Below are 26,722 nucleotides of genomic sequence, written 5' to 3'. Positions count from 1 at the left end.
TGTGTGTGTGTGTGTGTGTGTGTGTTTTGCACAGTGGCTGATTGGCACATTTTTTAAAAATTGCTCTGTTATTAGCTCATTCAATTCCTTTGTTTATGTATATGTGAGTGACTAATTAAAAAAGGAAAATGCTCAGTTATAGGCTCATTCAATGGCTTTCAATACAATGCTTTTGTGGATGTGTGTGTTTTTGTGTGTGCAAGTGTGAGTGTTTGTCACATTGAGAATGTTGTATAGGCTCACCCCTTCACTTATGTGTATGTATGATCTGCATTGTGTTGGATTTATTGATTTTTATTGGACAAAAAAAAAAAATTGCTCTCTAAATTATAGTATTTCCCATTCATTTCCTATGGGTGCCCACTTTTGTCCACTAAGGCGGAATTAAGGAGTTTTTACACTTAACATTATTGAATCAAGTCAATTTATTTTTGAGTGTTCAGGTGGCCAACTCTGAACAAAAAAAGTGGCAAAAGTAGCCAAATCTTGGGACGCTCGGATAAACAAAATGATTTGTCCCGAAGGATGATTGAGGGCGTCTGCTGTGAGACTTTAATATAAACGCCCACTGCTATGATTGGCTAACATCTTTGCAAATGAAATAAATATTATGTGTAACTTGATATTTTACGAGTTGCCCAATTCGTATGAATGACCTACAACTGACCCCGCCCTTAAACCTACCCATCACGTGGGTTTAGACAAATCGTTCGAGTTCATGAGTGATGTCTCTTTCAGCTAGGTATCTTGCCAGCTGCTCATATTCATAGTTTAACTTCCTCAAGTGTGGCCCTCTGAGTTTCTAACGTCTAAATTAGATATATGTGATGGTTAACTGATGATTGTGTTGAGTTGCAAGAGTAGGTAGCATGGCCGTTACAACACAAAACATACCATTTTAAGTTCCTGTTTTTGGTGTTATTTATTGATTTAAAAGTTTCCAGTCAGTGGAGAGATATAAAAGATTTTTCTAAAACAGCTAGTAGGTTGACACAATGACACAACCGTAACACTTACAAACTACAAGTGTATTAAACATGGTGAAAATTTATATTGCACAATTACAGTTAATCTCTGGGTGGATTAAAATTTTTCATGAAACTTTTTAAAAATTCATTGTCAAATGGGCCAAAATATTTTCGGTATAGTCCCTTCAAATAACGGATGATCATCGTAAAATATGAATCGCTTCTCTCAGCCTCCTCTCTTGCCTGCTGCTCATAATCCTCATTCAGCTTTTCCCTTGCTTTTTCATAGTCCTCATCCTTAAATGTAGCCCTCAGTGCTACTAACTCCCTCTGTCTCTTCTCCTCTCTCTCCTTCAGGATACGTCGTTTCTCTTCCTCAATCGCTCTCTCTACACTTTCAAGCATCTCACTGGTGTAATGTTGCCCACCATTTCCAGTGACCATTTTATCAATCTGGTCGAGCAACTGAATGACCTGTTCAGGATTCTGTTCTTTATTGTTGAACACGTGGTATCTTCCACTGCATGTTCTGATGAAACTGAGCAGTTTTGGACTGTCCCGCACAAATGTGTGAATGTTCTTGTCCTGCAATCGATCTCCATGAGTGAACAGTGCCATGGTGTATGTCGAGGATACCTCACCAAAAACTGCTTGAATGATTTTAACAGCTTCTGCCTCTTCATCTGTGAATCTGCCCAGCTGAATCACAACTAAGAAGACATGTGGACCAGGAGCAGAGAGTGGAATACAGCGTTTAATTCTGTCAATGACCTCATCTGTAGTTAAGCTGGTGTCAAACAGACCCGGAGAGTCAATGACAGATACTTTTCTGCCATTTATTAAAGCATGAAACTTTTCACAATGTCCAGTCACAGAGGATGATGATATCTCTGATTTAAAAACTTTTTTCCCCAGGATAGTGTTGCCTGTTGCACTTTTCCCCACTCCTGTTTTTCCAACCAGAAGGATCCGGAGCGGATCTCCTATCTGATACACTTTGCATTGAAAAGAATATTAAAACATATTTCAAATTTTTTTTTTTCATATAAAAAAATAAGTCATAATGCAACATTTACACAATATTTTTGAGCCACTGCTTGGGAGGGGGGAAAAAAACATTACCTGTATCATCCGAATCCTGAACTGAAACATTTTGATGATTTTGTTGCCTAAACATCTGAAATGTATAAATGCAATATCAAATATTTAATTACATTACCTCATTTAAAATAATGTATTGTCTTTTATCACTGTTCTAATACCAGCGCACCAAGTAATATCTTTCTTGATTGTTCATTTATTAACCTAAATAAATGTTAGTTCAAATTTGTATGAATTTACTGAATTCGTTACTGAATACTGAGTTGGTTGATTAAACAATTTCATTAGAAGTTGTAATAAATAAAAAAGATGACACGTAATTTTTTTTTTTTTTTTTTTAGCCAAAACATTCTAGAGTGTGTGACGTGAATTTTAAAATACATACCTGCAATGCTATTGCAGCACAGACAACAATTATGCCAATGGCTACAAGGTTATTGAAGGGAGATGAGACCCATGAGTTTGAGGTCTTTGTTGGTTTTGAAGGAGAATTTGCAGTGTCCTCCATAACTAGGCCAATGAGAGAGTGAGGTCAGAAATGTTGTTCTTGCTATAAAATCCTAAGATACGAGTAAAACCAAGCATGGGTTTTGGGTTTTTGGCTTTGAAATAAAGAAATGCGAAATGTAACGTGTTCCTAGCCCCTCCGCACTGATAGCGTCTTTTGAACACCTTAGAACTTTGATATTGTATACTGGTCATTGCAAAATTGTCTTTTGCAAAGTTGCCTATTACACAAATGGTTTGTAAATGTAAGTTTCAATTACAAAAAATATGTTGTCTTAAAGGGTTAGTTCACCCAAAAATGAAAATTCTGTCATTAATTATTCACCCTCATGTCGTTCTAAACCCATAAGACCTTCATTCATCTTCAGAACACAAATTAAGATATTTTTAGATGAAATACGAGAGCTTTCTGATTTTTTTGCACACAAAATGTATTCTCGTCACTTCATAACATTAAGGTTGAACCATTTTAGTCACAGGGACTTTAACAATGTCTTAACTACCTTTTGGGTCTTGAAAGTTGCAATGACGTTTGCTGTCTATGGAGTAGCGTTGGGTCCGAGTCCACCTTTGTCGAGTCTGAGTCAAGTCCAAGTCCTTACCAATCAAGTCCGAGTCCAAAGCGCACCAAGTTGGACTTGAGTCCGAGTCCTTAACATACGAGTCGAGTCCGGCCGAGTCCACAAAGATATAAATGATTTAAAATTGACCTTTCACAAAGATCCACCCCTCTTAGTTACTGCTGCTACGTCTGGCAAGCCATTCCACTCTGAATCCACACAACATGTTCTCACAGTGAAAAAAATAATTGCGGAGCAAAGAGGATACTGACAATGCGCCAACAGACAAGACAGAGCAGGTTACTTTTGGTATGAAATTCAAACAATAAATACCCTTCTGTGGCGCTTTAATGTGTAGCGCCTCAGTTCAAGTAGCACGTGGACTGATCATCTCAGTTATAGCACAAATTAAACATGAATGAACATCAGAACTGTAAAAAGATGTCAATACACCATTTTTCAAGTTCAAGTCCACTGACATTAATCTACTAACTGGTTTGGTTTGTTTGTCGGACAAAAATGGCAGATATCTACATTATGATTGGTCAGATCACCTGTCAATCAAACTCCTGCGAAAGGTCTCAACACTGAGCTCTTAAATTAATATTTTAACCTTTACAAAAGGATTGCAATGTATACGTTTACAGTCATACGTTTATTATCTACTTTACATCTTTCAGAATCTGCAAGGTCATGCTCAAGAATGTTAAGAGCCAGGGGTAAACTTTTTGAGCAAGCTGATGGTGATGTGTACATTTTTCTTATTTTCTTTTATCTTATTTAGCCTCTGAAGGGCAGTACTAAATTAATGAATTAATTTTTAAACAAAATAAGAACAATTCACACCAATCATCCCGCTCAAAAGTTTAGACCCTCTGGTGTTTTCTTAATGGATGTTTCCTTCTTGAGCATCACTGAATGTTTGCAGCATTTGTAGGGGTGTAACGGTACGTGTATTCGTACCGGACCGTTTCGGTACAGGGCTTTCGGTTCGGTGCACGTGTGTACCGAATGACCGAATGCAATATTTTGTGTGCGGAACATAGGTACATTTTCGTGTTTCCACACAAACATATTAAGTGGCGGAAGTCTCCGCGTTCAGCGCAAATCCCGCCCTGCAGCTGATTCTAAAGTTTTACCAGAGCCCGTCTCATTAGACATTCTCTGGTTTTACCCGTCGTCACTGTAACCTAAACCAATGAAATCGACTGCAGGGCGAAAAAAGCTTTTCCGCTCCGTGTGCGCCGCCGCACTCTCCGTTCCGTGTGTGTGTCTGCGCGCTGCGCTCTCTGCTCAATGTTGAATGTTCGACTCCGTGTTTGCGCTGCGCGTTCTGCTCTGTCGTTAACGGCCCAAACACTCCAATCATGTACCGATCACGCACTGGAAAAGCAAAGTCCGCTCAAATAAGGTGAAATTTCTCAGTAGTAGACTTCTGTTTGCTGAGCTGGTATAGTCATGCTGGGCAACAATGGTAAAATGACCTGCTCTGATCACATGCTCTGGTAATAATAGCTTTGTAGGACTATATTTTATTTTGATAATTAGAAATTTATAATTAGATAATTATAAAAAAAATCTTACATTGATTATGTTGATTGATTATTGAAAAATAATAATACATTGATATATTTGTGTTTAATATTATTTTAATATAGGGCTATTTTCTGTTCCTTTTTTTCCCCCGTGTTTCATTTAATTAGGTGATTCTAAGTTTAATTATTGATGATTACAAGCTTGGAGGAATTGCAATTAATTACAGCAAATTGTGCAATTAATTAGTTCATTTTTTTTAATCAATTCCCAGCCTTAATTTTTAAATATGAGCAGGCCTACAAGCTGGGATTGGTAATGCTGCACTGTAATCATAGTTATTTATTTATATTTTTCATTAAATTCATTATGTGATATTGGTTTGAGACTGAGAGTATTTTATTTAGTGGAGAACTTTGCAGCAGTATTTTATTTCTTATTCTTTTTTTCATTTCATATATATTTTATTATATTTTATAAAAAAGTGTAAACAAATTCTTAAAAAAAAGTTTATAGTAATAAACAACCTGCAGTTTAATGTTTGCATTTCTTCCCTTACTGTACCAAAAATAAACTTTAAAACCGAGGTACGTACCGAACTGTGATTTTTGTGTACCGTTACACCCCTAAGCATTTGTAATAGTTGTATATGAGTCCCTCAGTTGTCACCAGTATGAAAAGATAGATCTCACAATCATAGTCAATGCTAGTAAGGAGTCAAATATTCAGAAGATTGTGCAGGAGCAGGAGGATTTTTCTGGAGGCCATTGGCCAGCTCAACTGTTCAGGACAAACAAGGGACTCATGATGAACAACCATTACCATTACCTGGATGTTGTGGATCATCCAGGTAATAACACACAATATTAAAAATCAAGTGTATGTCTTGTTTTTTGTCTTGTGGACTAGGCTATAGGCCTACTTAAATATCTGTTATGTGAAAAAGCTTTTTCAGGGCACTAATTTGTGGAGATTCTGCAAGGTGTTCCCATACACTGACATGGATAGATACATTTCCATGGAATGGATAGATAAACTTGGATAGATACGACATGGATAGATACACTTGACTGTCTGTTTGTGCTGCGCAAAGAAAAGAAAAGTATAACACGCTCTCTCTATTTTTTTTTTTTTTTTAATTGTTGGGAGGAGTAAAATTTACATATGTGTTTTTTACAATTTACAAAAACCAGATGCATTTAGACGTGTTCAGTTTTGACTGGAATGCATCTCAGACAACCTCCTGAAGTGGTTTGAATAATCAGATTTAAATCCATCTCGAATGTGTTTCGGAGGGCATTTACACCTGATCTTTTCACGATAGGATAGCTATCAGATCTGAAAAAACGCAAGTGACCAGGTGTAAACAGGCCCTATATCACAACTAAAAGTGACCTGAGTCTTCTTTTAAGTTCAGGTACAAGTCAATGCACAGACTTTTTCTTTGTTCAATTTGCACACTGAATATGGTGTGGCACTCTTAATTTTGATTGATGCTCCAGATTGATGAACTTAACTTTAAAATGTACAAAATTTTCTTACCCATAGAGGGACCGAGATCTATTGGCGCTTTTCCACTACACAGTACTAGCTCGCCTTGCCTCGCCTTTGTTTGGTTTTCCACTGTGTAAAAGTTGTACCTGTACCTGCTTCCAGGTACTTTATTTCGTATCACCTCCGGCGAGGTTCTGAGCGAGCTGAGGCGATGCTAAAATGTGACGTGAAAACACGGCAGACTGCTGATTGGTCAGAGAGGCAAGATTATGTCACGGCAGTTTCCTGCGGCGTCGCTATGACGACCAGGTACTATTGTGGAAGTACTATCTGCAATGGAAAACGGAGCGAAAAGCGAGCCGAGACGAATCAAGTCGAGCTGGTACTGGTAATGGAAAAGCACCATAAGTGGCTATTATTACCTACCACCAGCTGTTATGGTTATTGTGTATAATCCAAAGATGTGGGATGCAGAGAATGAAACAAGAACAAGAGACTTGAATAAACACAGAGAGCGATACACATTTAACAAACTTTAACACGGAACACAGAACCCTTGGATTCATAAACCATTACTACCATTACATACATAAATAAAGTCATTACCTAGGCCTATATGACTTCAAATAAATATTGTATATACTATACCAACACTAAATCCACCGGCAATACTTTCAGCAAATAAGCCTATTTATAATTTTAAAAATACATTATTTTCATTATGTAAAAGTGGAAGTTGAAACTCACCCTTTGATGTGGAGCTCATAAGAGTCTGGTTACCCGTGTAATGTTATCCTCTCGCCTGATGAGGAGGAAATAAGTGTGTTAAATAATCACAGTAGCCTACACAGAGATGCTGCTGCTGCTGCTGCTGCTTCAGAGTAAATGTAATGTCTGCATAAACAGCTCAAACTGTTCAAACTTAAAATTAATATTAATTCAACACAGACATCAGTAACAACCCATATTAGTTGTGAGAAACACACATTCATTAACTTATTAGCATACCAACACACGCTATTTCCAATACTGCATGGTCTTCATTAGCATATCAGGCAAAACTCTGACCGAACTTTCAAAACTCTGTTCACAAACTCCTTCACGCTATAAACAATGACATTCCCACTTTACACTCTTTTCAACATGTCTACAATACTTCGGTAAAGTTGGTTTTATATTCGATATTCGCACATTCGCGGACTTCCGCGTTCAATAACTCGTCAACTAAACGTTGTTGCTACAGAAAACACTTATCACATATAACTACAGATAAAACACCAGAAGCTACAACATAATTTTCCTCAAAACGATCTTTCCTTCGCACTGGACAAAATACATTGATCTCTATGCGCAGGCTAGGGACCATCTGCAAAGTGCAAACCCGAAGGAAAGCTCGTTTTGAGGAAGATTTAAATATTTAAACAATGTTATTTGTGTAGTAACAATATTCAGCTCACGAGATATTGAATGCGGAACTCCGCGAATATGCAAATATAAAACCAACTTTACACAAGTTGCAGACTTGGTCATGTAGGACCTCAGTACCACATACGTGGACAGCACCATGAACAAAGTCAAGTAAAAAAAAAAAACGATGCCAACCAGGGTAAAAATAGTTTCAGCTTTGATATATGCTGCGTATTCACCTAGACTGCTTTAGTGTACTTTTTTGTAGGCTACTGTACATACAGTGCGCAAATATGTTTTATGTAAAAGTTACAGTAATTCACCAAAGGGATTTTTTCCATGTTCCAAAGGTAGTGCTTTCCTATTGACCAGACTGACTTACTACAGGTGAAATTTTGACAATACCTCCTTTACTGTATGTACAATAAACAAATAAGTTTAAGAAAAAATTACAGTAATTCACCTAAAGTATTTTTTCCTGTTCCAAAGGGTAGTGTTTTCCTAGTGACCACACTGACTTACTACAGGTGAAATTTTGACAATACCTCCCTTACTTAAGTATAGCTAGTACAAACATATTATTATTAAAAAATACTGTAATTTCTCCTTTTTCATGTTCCAGTGGTTATAGTATGTTCCTAGTGATCACTCAATTAACTTTGATAAATGTATTAGGTAAAAGTATGTATTAGAACTGCTGTTCCTTGTACAACACAATTCTTTCATTGATTAAAAAAATGCAGATATTTTAGGTGAATCATATTTTCAACATAATAAATTAGCAACACCCTTATTGTAATGATTCAAGTTTTTGTTATTGAGTCCTGAAGAAGTGGATTCTGGAACACACTGCTGCTTCAATGTATATCTAATGAGTGATTATAATCAAGGTATTAATCAATAGTTTTCCTTCTATATATCAAATGAGTTGAATGACTTCTCTAGGTTTATGAGATTTTACTTTGTTATAGAAATTACCAGTGTGATTATCGAAAATGTTATTTCATGTATCCTTTAAATGTCTGTATTTGATATCTGAGGTGTAATGTAAGGGTCTGGCCCATGCCAGGAATGCAGTAACAGTACTTGCTCATTTAGCCCGGCTTCCAGAGATGAAATATGGACTTCTTTAACAGGTGTCACTACATCCATCTGCTTTTCTAGGCTACCCTGATAGCAATGGTCTCAGGAGTCATTGAAACCTATAGTTGAGAGGACATTTCTTAGTTGAAGTCTTTATTTTACAGTTAGATTTAAAGTATCCTCTCCTTGAGAGAAAGAACATGTTATCTTAATGTTTTGAGAAGACTCTCCTCACCAAATCCAATCTTGAAGAAACTGTGTCTGTGTGTGTTAGTATTCTTGGTTATAGGTTAAGGAACAAGTGGAAATATAGCTGCAAGCAGCGATACGGGGCCAAGCCCCTAAAGCAGCAGCAAGGGCAGGAAGAGTAAAAACAGCAGAAATTGAAGAAAAAAGAGCTGGTTTAGAAGTAGGCCTATAGGTGAAAATGAACTCAAAATGAACAGAAGTTCGGATGAGAATGAACATAGAATGAACAAGACATACATTAATCCAAGAGGAAGAAAGATTAGTACGTTAAATAATAAAGGAATTGACATGACACAACATTACACACAATTTTTTAAAATCACGCCACGTGGGGCTCAAACCCATTATCTCTGGGTCAGATACCTGTCACTCACATCATTGCGCCACTGGGAAGTTGTGTTTTTGGCAAGATGAAGAAGGTTCCAATAGTTCAAGTGAGAAGCAATTCAAAATGAATAATTTTTGTATAAATTTGCTGCATGTTGTATTTATCGAGTTCGTTCACATAGGCACCATGTCTGGAACAGAAGCAACTTTTCCACCACTTAAGGCCACATACCTCTTGCGATCTGGGAATGTGCCACACAGAATTTAAACCCACAACCGGAATGGTTCATGGTTCATGCTAACCAATTAGCATGCTAAGCTAACTACCACAAGGCAACAAATACAGGTCAAATTTGGAGAAAAATATATCGGGAACTGTAGCAAAAATCAAAAATCTGTTCAGTCACTTCTGTGTGGCTCGGTCCAAAGATCATCTGAGCCAATTTTCGTAAAAATGTAACAAAATTCGAATGAGAAGAAGCACAAAAAATTTAACACTGTACTTTTCAAAATGGCCACTACTGTAATGGGCAGAGTCTTATTGTAAGATATTGATTGTGATTACCATAATGAGTGGAATCAGGTGTACTAAGTTTCATTTTACATCTATTTACATTCACATCTACATCAAAGGGTTCAAAAGATATAACCCTTTTAATGTGGAATTTTTGAACTGGTGGTGGCGCTATAGAGTTGGTCCTACAGACTCAAAAATTGGTCCAATTACTATTCATTACAATCACTACAAGTGTGGAAGGTCACGACGTGCCTAAGGCCCCGTTTACACGAGAACGCTCGCGGGTGAAAACGTAAAAATATTTTATCAGATGTGCCTTTCGTTTAGATGGCGACGGCGTTTTTGGGGCTTAAAAACGCAAAAAAGTGAAACCACCCTCCAGAGTGGAAATCTTAAAAACGCTCCACCGTCGCGTTCCCGTCTAAACGGGTAAAAACGCAAAAGTATGCTAGACAGTGAAGGCACCGATCACCGGTCCATTGCCACCTAGCCGCCTGGAGTGCATACTACATCGAATTTCACACACTTTTGCGTCACCATATGCACGCAGATTTCCCCCTCAAAACCCTCGTCTAAACGCAGAATAAAAAAGTGATAACGCCACTTTTGCGTTTTCTCTTCAGATCGTTTCCGTGTAAACATAGCCTAGATTCAGGGTCCGAATGTCAGCCGCATAATTGATGGAGATATGCTTCAGTCTATCTATGTGTAGAAAATGTGTGGTTATTTATTAGCCAATCAGAATCATTCAACCTGAAGCAATGACAAAGCTTAGACCTTGGTGAAGGGTATAATTGCTGTGATTTTTGTAAATGTAAGGGGAAGCGGCCTACTTTTGATCACTGTAGATCACTTTTGATCACAAGGAGTAATCACTCCTTGTGATTCTTGAAGCTGACTTCTGCCTGATGAAACTGCAAACTATCTTCAGTAAAATTTCCTTTAATTTATTATAATTCTGACTCTTGTCTTAAATTGACTGCACTTCTAATGCCTGGTCTTAATAAATCCTATCTGGTCCTTGGGTCTTTAACTGTAAGTCCCAAAATACAGATATACAGTGGTAATCCATACTGAAACAAGGACAATAAAGCAGAAATTTCAACAGATATTCTTTAATGATGTTCCACTGTTTAAGGTACACAGTGAGCACAACCATTGGGCATCTTTTCCAGGTAGCTTGTCTGGTGATAGTCCAATGCAGCATACATTGGGTACCATCTTTGGCACTGTTCACATTGGTAAACATGACAAGGATTAATTATGTAACAAACCACTAACAGTTATAGTTATGTGTGTTAACCAATTACATAATGCAATGAATAAATATTAAATAACATGTCCAATTGCTTAAATATTTTTGTTTACCCAAAGTAGTCCTGACTGAAAACATTTGAAAAAATTGTATTCAAACACACAAATTTGTTTTACTTAAACTTTTACGTCACTTCACTAAACGAAAATATAGTTAAGTAAAAAGTACTTGACAAAACAATCAGTTAAAGGGTTTATGATAATATAAGAACAACTTAAACCAAGAGAGGATCAACAATAGCAAAATTTTGAAGAGGTGAAATTGAAATATTACTCTAACCAGGAGGAATTAATTACAACTTTTATGTATAATCCCAGTGGTATTCCATGAACAATTAGAAAGATAATAGAAATAAACCAGTGCACTGTACAGTATCTTGAATGCCTCCATGATCTTGCTGTTCATTATCTGTCAGATTTGCTGCACCAATGCGTACAGGTTCAGTCACTACCAGGGATGTTAACCGATGACCGTTTGACCGATGGTTGACCGTATCAACGTTAACCGATCAAAGTTGTCGGTAGTCGGTAAAAAAAAAAAAGAAAGTGATCTCTAAATTAGGCTATTATAGACAGTGGACTAAACGCTACTACAGTTAGCCATCTCATTCCAAGATCTTTTTGTGTGAAGTGAACAAATCCCTCACACTCAATTTTTCATAAGTCGCCTGTTTGTACTTAATAAACCAATAAAAATATTTGGCGCGAGGTCACAGCGTTTGGGTTTGCGCGCTCACAAGGTTTGCGAAAAGTAAAGGCTACAGGCTAAAACACTCAAGGTTAAAGCGGCGTCTCTTCGGAGCTGTCATTTTCTTAAATGAGCTTCTAACGCTAGACAAACATCTTTATTTTCAACGCGATCACCTTGTACCCAAACCATTTCGAAACTAAGGAGCCATTTGTCCTCCGATTACATACAAGCTCCTCTGCGCCACGTTTGCGGGACTCATGTTTCGCACTGTAGGGGATTTAAAAAAAGTGATGTGAGTGTGTGTCTGAGCTGGAGGCAGAGCGGCAGAGAGATGCGACTATTTTTTTACAGTCTATGGATGCGACGCGAAAGAGTTGCGAAATTGCAGGAGCGGCTCGAAATGGCTGTTATTTCAAATAGCGTTGCATATTTTAAACTAATCGGTTAACCGGTTTTAACCGGCTAATGAGGCTCGGTGGTCGGTCAAGAAAATTTTTAGTTTTCGCCATCCCTAGTCACTACTGTTAAGAATAATGTAGCCCCTATTAGTGTACTACAACCTTAAACAAACAAAAAAATTACAGTATTATATTATTATGTAAAACAGTATTATTAGGTATTATCAAAATTTCACCTGTAGTAAGTCAGTGTGGTCAGTAGGAAAGCACTACAGCCTTTGGAACAGGAAAAAATACTTTAGGTGAATTACAGTAATTTTTTCATAAACTTATTTGATAATTGTACGTACAGTAAAGGAGGTATTGTCAAAATTTCACCTGTAGAAAGTCAGTCTGGTCATTAAGAAAGTACTACAACCTTTGGGATATAAAAAAACACTATAGGTGATTTACAGTTTATTTCATAAACATATGTAATAATATGCTCAGTACATAAACATGTTTGATAATTGTACAGTAAGGGAGGTATTGTCAAAATTTCACCTGTAGTAAGTCAGTGTGGTCACTAGGAAAGCACTTACACCCTTTGGAACACGAAAAAATACTTAGGGTGAATTACAGTAATTTTTTAAAAAACATATTTGTCAACTGTACGTACAGTAAGGGAGTTTTTGTCAAAAATTCACCTGTAGTAAGTCAGTGTGGTCACTAGGAACATGCTACAACCTTCGGATAGTAAAAAATCCCTTTGGTGAATTAATGTAATTTTTTTCTAAAAATAGTTATGTACATTATGTACAGTGAGGCAGGTTTCCTAAATACAATCATTATAATGCTCTTTTTATTGTTGCTAAAGTACAATCAAAAGCATTAGAACATATAATGTGAGAGGGATTTGCTGGTACATCTGTACTTTGCAAAAATGTAGTTGTCTGTTTGCACACAATGGAAAAAAAAAATAGAACTTTTTAGACGGTCCCTATCTTCTTTACCACACACATTGAATGTTCACTGAATTATTATGCCATTAAAACAATATTTGCCCATTTTGATCGATTGTGGAGAGTGTTGTAGTTCACCATCTTTGTCCTAAAGATCATGTAGCTGCTTTTATTTAGCAAAAATGTGCTTTATTGCGTTTGTTATTGAGACAGTTTTTAAGCAAAAAAGTGCGATTGTGCGAATATAAAACCAACTTTACCTAGTGTCAAACAATACATTCAACATCAGATGTATACATTTCTTACCTGATGAGGAGAAAATAATTGTGTTAAATAATCACAGGACACGAGGACGATGCTGCTTCATCAGAGTCTCTGTAATGTCTGTGTAGCGCACACCCACCGTACTTTCACCTTCAGGTGAACGATCAGGGAAAAAAGGGAAAAGCAATCGAGTGATCAGCTGCTCCAAAAAACTGGGCCAGAAAAAAAAATCGATCATCATACATTAGGAAGAGTAATGCATACTATAAAGTAAATTCAAGAGTAATGCATTTAAATACACTATTTTTTTTTTGTCACATTAATTTAATACACTTTGTTGAAGCTAGAGCTTATTTATGTTACACTCTGCTTGGTTCAAACTTATTTCTGTACCCACCACACCTGCTAGCCTGCTATGCTATTTACCTGCTAGAGTACATAGCATATATCACTATTTGCACTTTTCATTTGGGAGAGTTTTGTTTACATAGGTTGCCAGCCCTCTTTTCAAATAATGGTCCACAAACTTGGTAAATGTGTTTGCTTCTTCATCATTACCCACACAACTGAAAAAAAGTAATTCAATAAAAAAAAAATGATAAAAAAAGCAGTAAATTTAATACAGATATTAAAATATCATGCAAAAAAAATCAGTTTTGCCCTCTCTTTTTGCATTCTTCAGACTAGCTTTCCTTCTTAGGCGTAAATCACAGGAAAATGTCATTTAAAAAACACACTGTATATTGTAAACAATATAATGATATACTTAAAAAATAATTGTCTTAGTAGTTAAATTTTCCGCAAAACGCAAATAGGGCAAAAAATGCTTTTTAAGTTTAGAAACATTTTGAGTCCTCCCTCTCTTGCCTCATAGTGGTTTGGTCCACCACGCACCTCACACAAGTCCGATGGGAGAGAATTAAGTTCTTCAGCAGTTGTGGAACTCCAGTAAGTAGGCTGTTAAAGGCCCCCTGAAATCAAAATTTAAGTTGTTTAGGTTTTAGTATGAATATGTTAGCCTTAAGGTTATGAAGAAGCTGGTGTGTTCCAAAACAATGACAAAATTCGCATTTAGGAGATAAGTTATAAGCATTCAAAACCAACAGTCTCTCACTTCTGCTAAAATTATTTTTATGCTTCTGTCCAATCAAATGCTCTCTAAAATCCCGCCCCTATGCTATAAATATCACCTGGCCAAAGTGACCTTGACACATCAGGAAGCAATATGAGTTGGAGATGTGTTCGGTTGCTCAAACGCTCAAGTTTTATTCCGTTTCCAACTGTACATTGGTTAAGAATGAAATGGCTATTATTCACACCTCTACTATTGAATCCAACGTATCTTCCAAGGTGCTGCCGAGTACGAATTGCAATCTGTGAGGTAAACTAAATGCTATTGGATATTTGAAAAGGGGGGAGGGGCCATTCAATATGTCCCACAGCTTCAGTGGGCCTTTAAGGCTATTTTATTCACTTTAAACAGCAGATGAAGTGATTCTTTTTTCTTTAATACAGATGATGCTGAGTTATTAATGAGTCATGACAAAAAAATTATGATAACCGATGTATTTTTCCATGAGTCCGATATTTTAGCGATTATTGTTTGGTAGCTTGCTACCAAACATGTCACCCACTACAACTAACATGGTGATAAGCCTTTGTAATATTGTAGTACTACCGCTGTGCTGGGTTTTGCTCACTATGATGTTAAGTGGCAGTCTGGCAGATCAGTGGGGCTTGCTGCAGTTGGAAGTAAGAGACGTCATCTGTCCCAGACGGAACCTAAAATACTATGTGAAAAAAGCAAAATTTAATTTAATAAATATAATATTACTGTGTGGTAAACCTATGATAACTCATATTTAAACAACTATTGCTTTGTGTAGTTGGTCAGATAAAATGACAGAGAAAAGAAAAAAGGACATACCATAATTTTTCAATGCACCAAAACGCCACACATATCCTTACAAGTACAATTTTGGCTGTATTATTTGTGTCCCCTTCAAAAATTGCTCTTGAGAAATGTTATGTTTATTGCCAATTGAATTTTTGTCAAATTATGTTTAATATTTCTTCAAGGGAAACATTCTTTCCATAACAATATCTTACAGCAATAGCTAAACATACGTTCAAGAGGTTTATACTGTATAAATATGCAGTGGATAAACAATCTCACAATGCATTTTTCTCACATACGAAAACGGAAGAGAGATCTCAAGAAGCCACAATTTATATGCAACACATATGCTTCATTTATCAAACATTTCACATTCAACTTCATATTTTCATCCTTTCATATTATTAAACTTTCATTTGTTCTATCACCAGAATGTACAGTGTAAATATGTGCTTTAGTTCTATTTATTAATAACTTTGTAAACTTAACTTTAAATACAAACTTTAAATGGTGAGGTTTTAAATGCCTACTATTAAAGTAGCAACAGGTGGTCATTTTTCCGTGTTGGTCATTTCGAAAGGTGATCAAAAGAAGAACTTGCTTAATGAATTAAACAAAAAAGTAACCACATTGATTATGAATGGAAGGTCTATCTCAGCTTGGTATCTTGCACGCAGCTCATATTTATTGTTTAACTTTTTTAATGCTTTTTCATAGGCCTCGTCCTCAAGTTCAGCCCTCAGAGCTTCTATCTCCCTCCGTCTCTGCTCCTCGCTCTCCTTCAGGATACGTTGTTTCTCTTTCTCAATCGCTCTCTCTACCCTTTCAAGCATCTCACTGGTGTAATGTTGCCCACCATTTCCAGTGACCATTTTATCAATCTGGTCGAGCAACTGAATGACCTGTTCAGGATTCTGTTCTTTATTGTTGAACACGTGGTATCTTCCACTGTAAGTTCTGATGAAACTGAGCAGGTCTGGACTGTCCCGCACAAATGTGTGAATGTTCTTGTCCTCCAATCGATCTCCATGAGTGAACAGTGCCATGGTGTATGTAGAGGATTCCTCACCAAAAACTGCTTGAATGATTTTAACAGCTTCTACCTCTTCATTTGTGAATCTGCCCAGCTGAATCACAACTAAGAAGACATGTGGACCAGGAGCAGAGAGTGGAATACAGAGTTTAATTCTGTTGACCACCTCAGCTGTAGATAGGCTGGTGTCAAACAGACCCGGAGAGTCAATGACAGATACTTTTCTGCCATTTATAGTTGCATGAAACTTTTCACAATGTCCAGTCACAGAGGAGGATGATATCTCTGATTTAAAAAGCTTTTGTCCCAGGATAGTGTTGCCTGTTGCACTTTTCCCCACTCCTGTTTTTCCAACCAGAAGAATCCGAAGTGGTTCACCTGTCTGATACTCTGTACATTTACAAGAATAATAGAATTTTTTCAAACTCTTGCTAATATATAAAAAAATTACAAACATTTATTTAAAAGAACAATGAAGTACACCTAGGCCTATATTAAACCTTTTTAATACTATTCATCATCCTGAGAGGGCTTATGTTGAAATATATTTATGTATATCAAAAAGATAATAAATACCTTACCTATATCATCAAAATCTTGTTTTTGTTGCTTGAAGATCTAGAAGGGATGTATATAATATTATACTTTAATGACATTTGGCCATTTGTACACAGTGTTGGGGAAAGTTACTACAAAAATGAATGTGTTACAATATTGCATTACTCCCTAAAAAAGATTGCGTAGAATGCAGTACGTTACTTTTGTGTTTCTTGTTCTCCCTGGGTTTGCTTGTTTGTTTTTTTAATAACAAAAAATCAAATAAAGTTCTATTTTGGCAAATGTAAAGACACTTTCACACCATAAGTCTCAGGCAAGGAAATGCAAATTAACGCCAGTACAGTAGAGAGCGCAGCCCAAAAGAACCTTTCAACTCACTCCTGTTTTCTCTCAACATGGGGACAGGAGAGGTGTCAGTCAATAAATAGGAAAACAAAGTAACTTACGTTACTTATTTGAAAAAGTAACTCAAGATATTTTATTGTAAATTTAAAAGTAATGTGTTACTCTATTTATTACTTAAAAATTAAAAATTATCTGATTACTTAAGTCATGTTACTTGTAATGCGTTACTACCCCCAACACTGCTTATACATGTTAAAAAGATAATCAGCTATAAAAAAGAGACAAAATATACATTTAAACATACCTGAATCCCTATTGCAACAATTATAGAAACCACCAGTAGTGTGGAGAAAGATGAGATCCAAGACTTTGAGGTCGTCGTTGTTGATGGTCCATGAGAGATATCCTGCACAGCTATAAAAAAAGTTATGAAAAAACTGTTGTTCTTACTGTACATACAAAATGTGAAAATGATAAAAGATGAATATGATATTTTATCATTATTATATGTATGATAATCATGAACAAGGCTATTCTACAGTGACTGAGAGGGGACATGTTTGGTTCATTTAGTTTTGTCGTGCCCACGAGATCATTTTGTCGAGGTTTGATATAAATATTTTTTAATTGCTAATACATTAATATTTTATTTTGAATCAAGGATGACCAAGAAGTGTGCAATTAAAAAATATTTATATCAAACTATATAGCCTGAACAGCAATACTAAGATATTCCTGTTGTCGCTGCCTAGCGTCATGGTAACATTCCATGTGAAGCTAATAGAGTGGCCACAGGTATGACGTCACGTTGTAGGCAAACCGGTGTGGTGAAGTGTTGAGTCCTAGCAAAGTGATGAGTCCCAGCTTAGGACCCAAGCAATCCAATTGGTTCAAAGCACGTTTTATGGGTAATCGCTTTAGTGCCTGGTTACAAATCAGATATCACTTTATTATATAAGTCGTTTGAATTACATTATAACGACCATTAATATCTTTTAACTTAAATGTTTCATATACTAGTATTTAACCGAAGCTATAGATTGTGAAATTAAACATTTCTTGTTCTTAGTGTTTTTTAGTTAGCTTAGATAGTAGCATAGCATACAGCTATCCGAAATGATTAGAGATAACGTTTTTTCCCCCATCTATATTTTTCAATAAAAAACTTCGATAACAAATATGTTAAAAGCATAATTCTGTTTAAGAATTAATTATGACATGACATGCTTGTAATTAAAAAAATATATACATTATTCCTTATTGCTTAATAACAATTAACAATGTCGCAAAACAAAAAACAAGCACTGTGATCAACAAAAGTTTATGATATTTACACATTCTGTCCATCAAGATCATTTTCAAAGATGAACACATATTTTATTAATTTTGAAGCCTAAATACAGTTGCCAACTATAAAAAGCTAAAGGTAGGCTAAAAACAAACTACACCACAGTCCTAAGACTTCAACGTCACCATCAATAAGCTTCAGACGGACATCTCTTTCAGAATTTCCCAGAACGTTTGAGTTAGAATAGTTTGTAAGAGCAAAATTCTAAGCATAACGAGGCTGTAAAAGCAGGCTGAGTTTACCTGTTTGGCTGATGACGTTTAATCTAGACAGACTCTGTAGTCCCATTTAACCACTTGTTAGCAACCGCCTTTTTCAAGACACGTAACAGCTTAAAAATTCACGACTGCGGTAATACTGATGTATTTTATGTCGTAGAATAAAATGTGAAAGTATCTTGAGCTTGTGTTCTCCACAGACCTTATTTCAACCATTAACCAAAACTCACTGACTTCTGGATGATGGAACCGGAAGTGCCAGAATGCTAACTAATTTGTGCATTTGGGCCAACAAATTTATGTCATACCCACCTGAACCACTCTATAGGCCTACTGCGTTCACGACTTGTCGTAATTCAGTTGGTGCTTGAGTTGACAACACGTGATGTTCTATTCGGAGCTGTTCTTGTCCTCGGACTGAGAATAATGCGTTTCTATGGTGACAGTGACACTATCAATGCCTAAATGAATCTGCAGCTATCAGGTGGTACAGCAGTCACGCAGGACAAGTAAGAGCTCTTAGGAAAGTCCCATCTTACAAGCTGTAATTACGAGCTCCACAAAGATGTGAGCGCTTTTTACAAGTTGAAACCTCGAAATTTCGGTTATTTTCAACATGGTGTGAACGCACCTAGCATGAAGTAAGGCGTGAAGGCCTACTATGATATTAGACTACACAGCCTATAATAAAAGATAATGAATTTCAAACCTGAACCAAACTTATTTTTATTCAAAGATCAACAGTCTGTCATTAGTCTGTAGTCTGCCACAAAAAACAACAACATTAAAATCATGAACTCAAATGTCATTGTGAAAAACAAAAAAAACAATGACTGTTGTAAAAGTGCGTAAATCAGACCTTTCAGGCTTTAGCCTAACGCTAATAATCATTCAATCACTCCTTAACCACTCCTTAACGACTGACTGCCTGCACATTTACTGTCCTCACGGCTGCTGCAACTTGCGCTCGCTTATCAATGCATATAAATTTGCGCCTACGGTATCTTTGTAGAACTTCAAAAAAGGAAAAAAGATGCTGCAGCCAATGAGGCCGGCGGGGGCTGGCTGCAGGACGACTCAACCTCCACGAACAGTTTTTAATGTTTTATCAGACAATAACTACTCAAGATTTTGCTTTAGTATAATTTTTGGGACAATTAGGGCCGGATTCGGGTTTCGGGACAACAGCTTACATTTCGGGACTGTCCCGAATTTTTCGGGACGTCTGGTCACCCTAATTTAAACGCATTTAATACTTGTAGCTAAGCTGACTGCTTTTAAACAGTTATAGTTTATTGTATTTGTAGTTTATTGTATTTGTTATCTTTTTCGTTTGAGTTTTTTAATAGGCTATTTTATATTTAATAAATTTAATATTTATATTGTGTTGCACTGCGTGAGGCAAATGGTGGTCACATCAGATACTGACTGGTTTTCAGACCCCCTCGGAGTCGGACCAATACAGTAAAACTGCACATTTTAGAGTGGCCTTTTATTGTGGTCAGCCTAAGGCACACCTGTGCAATAATCATACTGTCTAATCAGCATCTTGATATGCCACACCTGTGAGGTGGATGGATTATCTTGGCAAAGGAGAAGTGCTTACTAACACAGATTTAGGCAGATTTTTGAACAATATTTGAGAGAAATAGGCCTTTTGTGTACATAGAAAAAGTCTTAGATCTTTGAGTTCAGCTCATGAAAAATGGGGGCAAAAACAAAAGTGTTGCGTTTCTAATTTTGGTCAGTGTAAATATATTAATATATGCATAATAAATATTTGTTTATATTTAATTTTTTAACAGCCCAAACATACATACAGGCCTATAGAATGGTGCGTAAAACAAATTAATAAGAAAAAAAACTATACATAATTAATCAGCTCCATTGCAGATTCCAAGTGATCAAGGGCATAGTTCGTTACATTGGAACACATTTCAAAAGTTCCGCCAGTATTGGGCACTTGTGCAATGTAAGCAATGACATACATCTGAGTGAACGGAGGGAAGTTAGTGAGGGAAGAACATAAAAAATTGGCCTTAACTCCACTTTTAGACAGAGCCTACACTCGCAAACTTCCCTAAGCACTTCCCCTCGGGGGAATCCCCACCGCCATTTTGAAGTGAGTTCAGCTTAGTCAAGTGGACAAGGGAAGTTTAATTTTAACCCCTCAATTTTAACAGAGGGAGCAAGTCTACTCAACATCTACACTTCAGGCAGATCCATAGACCACAATGCACCATGATTGTGACGTCACAGCAGGTCGTGCTTAATTTCCCCCCACACATGCAAGAGTATTGGTGCGTTCAAGTCCTCCTGAGAAGTTCGTATTTACAAGTTGAGAAGTCGTGCTGGTGCGTTCAAGTCACTTTCGTTGGAGCAAGATGGTGGTGTACCTTCTAGAGTTTTTAAACTCTACTTCTAGTAAATGAAAAATAAAGAATGTGCATCAGGTGTTTTTTGCTTTAACGTTTTTTTTTAATTAATTTACAAAGCCACTTTAAACTTTATTGTTACACATTATATTGTTACTTTATATTACAATATCATCATATTTTGTGCAGGGAATTATCTTATTTTGTTGTAATAAAAAGCCTGACAATGTGACTGCTAAATACCTATAAATATTGTGGTATTCCGCCCATGTTTCACACTGACACGCCCCCAACTCGTAAAGATCAGGGCATAAAGAAAATCCAGAGCTTCCCACATGTATTTACGACTTTGTTGCGGCGTTCACGTGTGTTCAACTCATATATACGATTATGGCAAGCAGGACGAGGCCGAGGGCCGTGAGAGAGCGGCGCACCGGTCTCGTATCTCTCACAGAGGAGTGGAAGCAAAAAAGGAGAAGCAACGACAGTGAAGAACGAGATTATTATTAAAGTTTGTTGAATGTTCGCCGGTTCCCGCCTCCTTCTTCCCACATCATCTAACCTCGTTACAACGATCTTTTTGACATGACTTGAACGCACCATATGATATTAGAGTTATTTTGACATTTAACCGCATTTAATACTTGTAGCTACATTAAGTTGACTGTTTTTTAAGTTATAATTTACTGTATTATCATTTTCGTTTTTTTTATATATATATATATTTTATATTTAATATAAATATAGCCTATAAATATATTCATATTTAATATTTGTTAATATAAAAAAAATTACAGCCCAAGCATACAAGGCTTATAGAATAGTGTGTAAATCAAATTTATAAGAAAACAAAAAAAAAAAACTATGGCCTGGTTTCACAAACAGGGCTTAGATTGAGCCAGGATTAGGCCTTAGTTCAATTAGGGCATTTAAGTAGCTTTTCTAAACATGCCTTAGAAAAAAAAAAAAAAAACTGGTGTGCATCTTGAGACAAAACAATGGCACTGACATATTTTAAGATACACCAGTGCAAGCTGCTTTTAGTTAAAACAGCTCAAACATGTATTTTAGTCTGGGACTAGGTTTAAGCCTTGCCTGTGAAACTGGGGGTATAAATTATAAATCGGCTCCATAGCAGATTCCAAGTGATCAATGGCTTATGGTGTTCCATTTAAACCCATTGCAAGTTTTTTTGTTATGTTTATTTCAAACAAAACATACAGTAACATTTCGAAAAATACTTTTTCGAAAAAGAGACTATTTCGACTAGACCAACCAAATTTGTATATATTAAACTTGCATCTGTCTGCTAATTACCCATACCATTTAAAGATGATTACATATGACATATCGTTCTCAGTATTTATTTGAATGGAAGAAGCCAGATGTTGCAACTGACCCCATGGACATTTGCAACACAATCAGGGACGGCAACATGTTAAAAAATACCTTAAATTTCACTAATTAACTTTAGTTTTTTTTCTCAATGAGCATAGAATTCTGAAAATATTAACTGTTTTACTATAATATTACATTATTATTTATTTATACAGTAATATTATTGTATTATTTATTTATTTAGTCATATTTATCAAATAACAGTTATGTCAAATAAAGTTTTGTTTGTTTATGTGTAGAACATAAGCCTACATTGATTCAGTGTGCAGGTGTTACAGATGCTATTCAATCTCTCCATATTTCAGTGTCAGACAGGAAGAATTGAACAATTTGCAATGCAACAAACTTTTATTAAACATGTATTTATTGTACAATACTGCAACTTGAAAATTGTATTAGAAGTAACAAAACAAGCACATTCAAACCTCCTTGATATGAATTACATAAAATATTTATACTTATGAGGCTTGTTTTTCCATATCAAGTGGACTAATTTAGGTAATAGAGGGTGGACGATTTCGAACACATGCCTCTATCTCTTTAAAATCACGCAAAACACTTGATTCTCATTAAACAACTTTAATCAGCTGATTGATTCTTTTATTCATTTTCTATTAAGTCAGTATAAAACTTTCTATTTAATGGACGCAAAAAATTAAGTTACTTACTTTTAAATGTAGAGCACATCGTGATGGTAGATGGGTTTCGTTTTTCTTTCCTGTCAAAAGGACAGTTTCGTTTACTCAAAACTTGCTTGTCTTGCTTCACCGGAAGGTTTAGTGTAGACCACCATCTACAGGAGACAAGACGCCACTGTAAGATCTGCAGCTGCTCTCTCGCTCACTGCAGAGATGATGGGTGGAGCTTCAGTTGCACCCTGAAATCAGAATGTTAGGCTACTATGATTGTTGTCTTTGGTAATAGTTGTCCCTAAGTATTTTACAGATGTTTTAATCAGGATATTACATAAAGAGTTCAATTCGCAATTCGTTTATATTTAAATGTAAGCCGGATGCTTTGGAGAAGAAATTAATTTTTTGAATCAATTTGATGTCTGCCCTTTAAAAAGAGATTTGTGTCATCGGCCAATTGACTAATACCAATTTGTCTTCCAATCCAAACACATTGAGCTTGTCAAGCTATTGTCTATAAATATAAAATGTCTATAAAATAGCAAGCACTTCTACAGCCAAGATGAATAGGAAAGGGGAAATGGAACAGCTTTGCCAAATTCCTTGTGAAATATGAAATCTCTGGGATGTCCCATACGAGTAATATTGAGCTATTCATATCTTTATATTTTTTATAAGAGGTAGTTATTACCAAAACCATATTTTTCAAAAGAGCTGCATATGAAATTGTGTTCAATTTTGTCAAACGCTTTCATAGTCCAAGTCCAAGAATAAATTAAAGTATCATCCTCAATCCATTTATGAGAATGCAAAAGAACTAGTCTGATATTATTATGAATTGATCTGCCTTTCATGAAACCAGGTTGTGATTCACTAATTAGCCTATTTGATCTAAACATTCCTTAAAGGTGGTATCGGTGATTTCAGGCCCAAAAATATATATCTTTTTTTTCCTAACGATCCGCTAGCTGCCCGCCCCATTAGCATGCTGTCAAAAAAACGCGTCTCTGTAGGCAGCCTAGGCTCTGAGATCTGCACACAAAAACAAATGGTTTAGCCAAACAATCAAAACCAAAACAAATAGTGTTCCAACCAATCACCGACAGGGGGAGAGAAAAAATATATATATATTTTTGGGCCTGAAATCACTGATACCACCTTTAAGTCTGTTGCAAGCATATGAACTAAAATCTATAATCACAATTAAGTAGAGTGATGGGGCAAGGTTGTCTTTGTTGAGCGTCTTTACCTAGCTTGGGTATAATCAGTCCTTGCTTCATATAATCGAAGTTAGTGATTTTTTTTCTGAACTCATTCGAGAAAGGCTTGAAACATTAACTCCCTCAAATCTTCAATAAAAAAATTATAAAATTCAGAAGTGAGGCCATCAGGGCCTGGAGATTTGCCTGAGTATAATTTAGCTTTATGAAATTCTTCTTTTTTTATGTCACACAAGTCTCTAAATTTGTGGTCTACCTGCTGTATCCTGGTGTGAATTATAAAAAAAAAAAACATGGCAGTCTGATGCAGAGAAAGATGAGCTATATAAAGAACTATAAAATTGAAAAATTTCTAAAGAAATTGCTTTCGGGCAGTTGCTTATAACTCCATTAATATAAAGAGAGTTTATGGTATTTTTTTCGTGAAGTTTTCAAGTATTTTACGCTGGGGCATGCCCCATGCCATCACTACTGACAATGGACTGCAGTTCACCTCTGCAGACTTCTCCACTTTCCTTTGCAATAAGGGAATTAAGCATATCCAACGCTCTCTACCACCCCCAAGCAAATGGTGGGGTCGAAAGCTTCAATCAGAGCCTTAAAGGGGACATAACAAACGCAGTTTCTGCTAATCTCATGTTAATCTTGAAGGGTTAGTTCACACAAAAATGCAAATTCTGTCAGTCACCCTCATGTTGTTCCAACCCCACAAACTAAGATTTTTTTTATGAAATCTGAGAGCTGGCTCACTCCTTCCCAGAAAAGTTAAAGACATCGTTAAAATAGTCCAAGTGACTACAGTGGCTCAACTTTAAGATTATCAAGTGACGAGAATACTTTTTGTGCGCAAAAAAAACAAACAAAAATAACAACTTTATTCAACTATACATTTTCTTCTGTGTGGTTCTCTGAGTGAGTTCACGTAGTGTAACAGCGCACCACTTCTGGGTTGTACGTCAGAACGTAGGCTCACTATTGGCCGCCGCTGGTCATGTGTGTGATGCGTGTGATGCTGGCCAATAGTGAGCCTACGTTCTGACGTACAACCCAGAAGAACTGCGCTGTTACACTATGTGAACTCACTCAGAGGCCCACACAGAAGAAAATGAATAGGCTATGTCTGTATTAAAGTAAAAATGATTGATAAACACATATTTGGAATGGGATTAAATAACAAGTACTTTGGGTGTCTTGTTCATTATATTTATTTTCATATAAAAGCAACAGAACTTAAATTACATTCAGTTTATTAGCAACACCGTGCACGAGCGTGAATCCCACGATATCCGCCTTTGATCTCGCAGGTGTAGGATCCACTATGAGAAGAGAGATCTATCCGGCTTGCCTGCACTTTTTTCCACTGCGGGGGGTGATCGAGACACTTTGATTTCACTTTTCAGGACTTGTGCGGCACGCTTGGGCCATACTCGGAAAAAAACTTTCCAGAACTTATACGAATCCTGAAGGAGTGTATTTGGCACAGGAATACTCTGTCATATGTCCAACTCGTTTTTTTAAATGTTGGCCATGTTTAGCACGAGAATCCAACTCTTTAACAGTGTAAATATGCATTAAATAGCATTAGACAATAGACATCCCCTTTAAGAACGGCATTCATGCACATCAAGGGTACACATTCCATACAGTACTAACTCACTAAGCTAATAGAGACATTCAGTAAGCACATTCCACAAACAATCTAGTCCTACTGTATGTTTACTAGCGATATAACTCCAAATATAAAACATTTATTCACAAGACCAACACGCTAATAATCCACAAGAAACTGATTAACGTAAACTGTAACTGTCATAAAACTTTGAACTGCGTTTCGTATTCTGTTCAGGTGTCTACTTAATCAGCGCCTTTGTTTGCTAAGTGTATTTAAGCCCTGTGTTTGGTTCTGTTTAGTTGTCTGTTATTGTTAATGTTACCTGGTGGTTCTGTTCATGTTTTTGAAGTCCTAGTTTAGTTATTAATAAAGTCTGCTGTGCAGATCCTGCTCCTTTTTTCACCTTTGCTGCAACCAGCCCGCGACACATAGCCTATAGTATAAACATTCTTTGTACAACATTATACAGCAATAGCAAAACATAGCAAATATATATATATATATATATATATATATATATATATATATATATATATATATATATATATATATATATATATATATATATATATATATATTAGGGGTGGAGCCGAACCCGAATACGGTATTCGGAAAGGCACAAATAACGTGTTTTTTACGAATACTTATTTCGAACAAATACTTTTTAAAATATTTGTATTCGGGAACAAGAAAAACTTTATATCAAAAAGCTGCGTTTCCTCATGAGACCGC

General features: G+C 36.2%; 2 protein-coding genes across 4 annotated transcripts; both read right to left on the bottom strand.

Moving 5' to 3' along the window:
• Positions 1-900: 900 nt before the first annotated feature.
• LOC308687747 (GTPase IMAP family member 9-like) lies at positions 901-13,566 on the bottom strand. Of its 2 annotated transcripts, none has more exons than XM_081360467.1 (5): positions 13,397-13,566; positions 6,911-6,965; positions 2,455-2,579; positions 2,091-2,145; positions 901-1,963 (listed from the first exon to the last, which is right to left on the bottom strand). In XM_081360467.1, the coding sequence occupies exons 2-5, from the start codon at positions 6,927-6,929 to the stop codon at positions 1,068-1,070; spliced, it is 1,095 nt and encodes a 364-aa protein (XP_081216593.1). In that variant the 5' UTR covers positions 6,930-6,965; positions 13,397-13,566; the 3' UTR covers positions 901-1,067. The 2 variants fall into 2 exon arrangements, with proteins under 2 accessions (XP_081216593.1, XP_081216594.1); XM_081360468.1 differs by lacking the exon at positions 13,397-13,566 and adding an exon at positions 7,172-7,322.
• Positions 13,567-15,032: 1,466 nt separating this feature from the next.
• LOC308687748 (GTPase IMAP family member 7-like) lies at positions 15,033-23,403 on the bottom strand. Of its 2 annotated transcripts, XR_014029790.1 has the most exons (5): positions 23,195-23,403; positions 17,492-17,601; positions 16,866-16,902; positions 15,748-16,674; positions 15,422-15,685 (listed from the first exon to the last, which is right to left on the bottom strand). XR_014029790.1 is itself a non-coding variant. In XM_081360469.1 (4 exons), exons 1-4 carry the CDS (start codon positions 23,211-23,213, stop codon positions 15,836-15,838), a joined length of 1,005 nt encoding a protein of 334 aa, XP_081216595.1. In that variant the 5' UTR covers positions 23,214-23,403; the 3' UTR covers positions 15,033-15,835. The 2 variants fall into 2 exon arrangements, 1 of the variants encoding a protein (XP_081216595.1); XM_081360469.1 differs by having other exon boundaries at positions 15,033-16,674.
• Positions 23,404-26,722: the final 3,319 nt, after the last annotated feature.

The sequence above is a fragment of the Scardinius erythrophthalmus genome, assembly GCF_964197995.2.
Source record: "Scardinius erythrophthalmus genome assembly, chromosome: 3".
Lineage (NCBI taxonomy): Eukaryota > Metazoa > Chordata > Actinopteri > Cypriniformes > Leuciscidae > Scardinius > Scardinius erythrophthalmus.
This window is presented reverse-complemented; position numbering and strand designations above follow the sequence as displayed.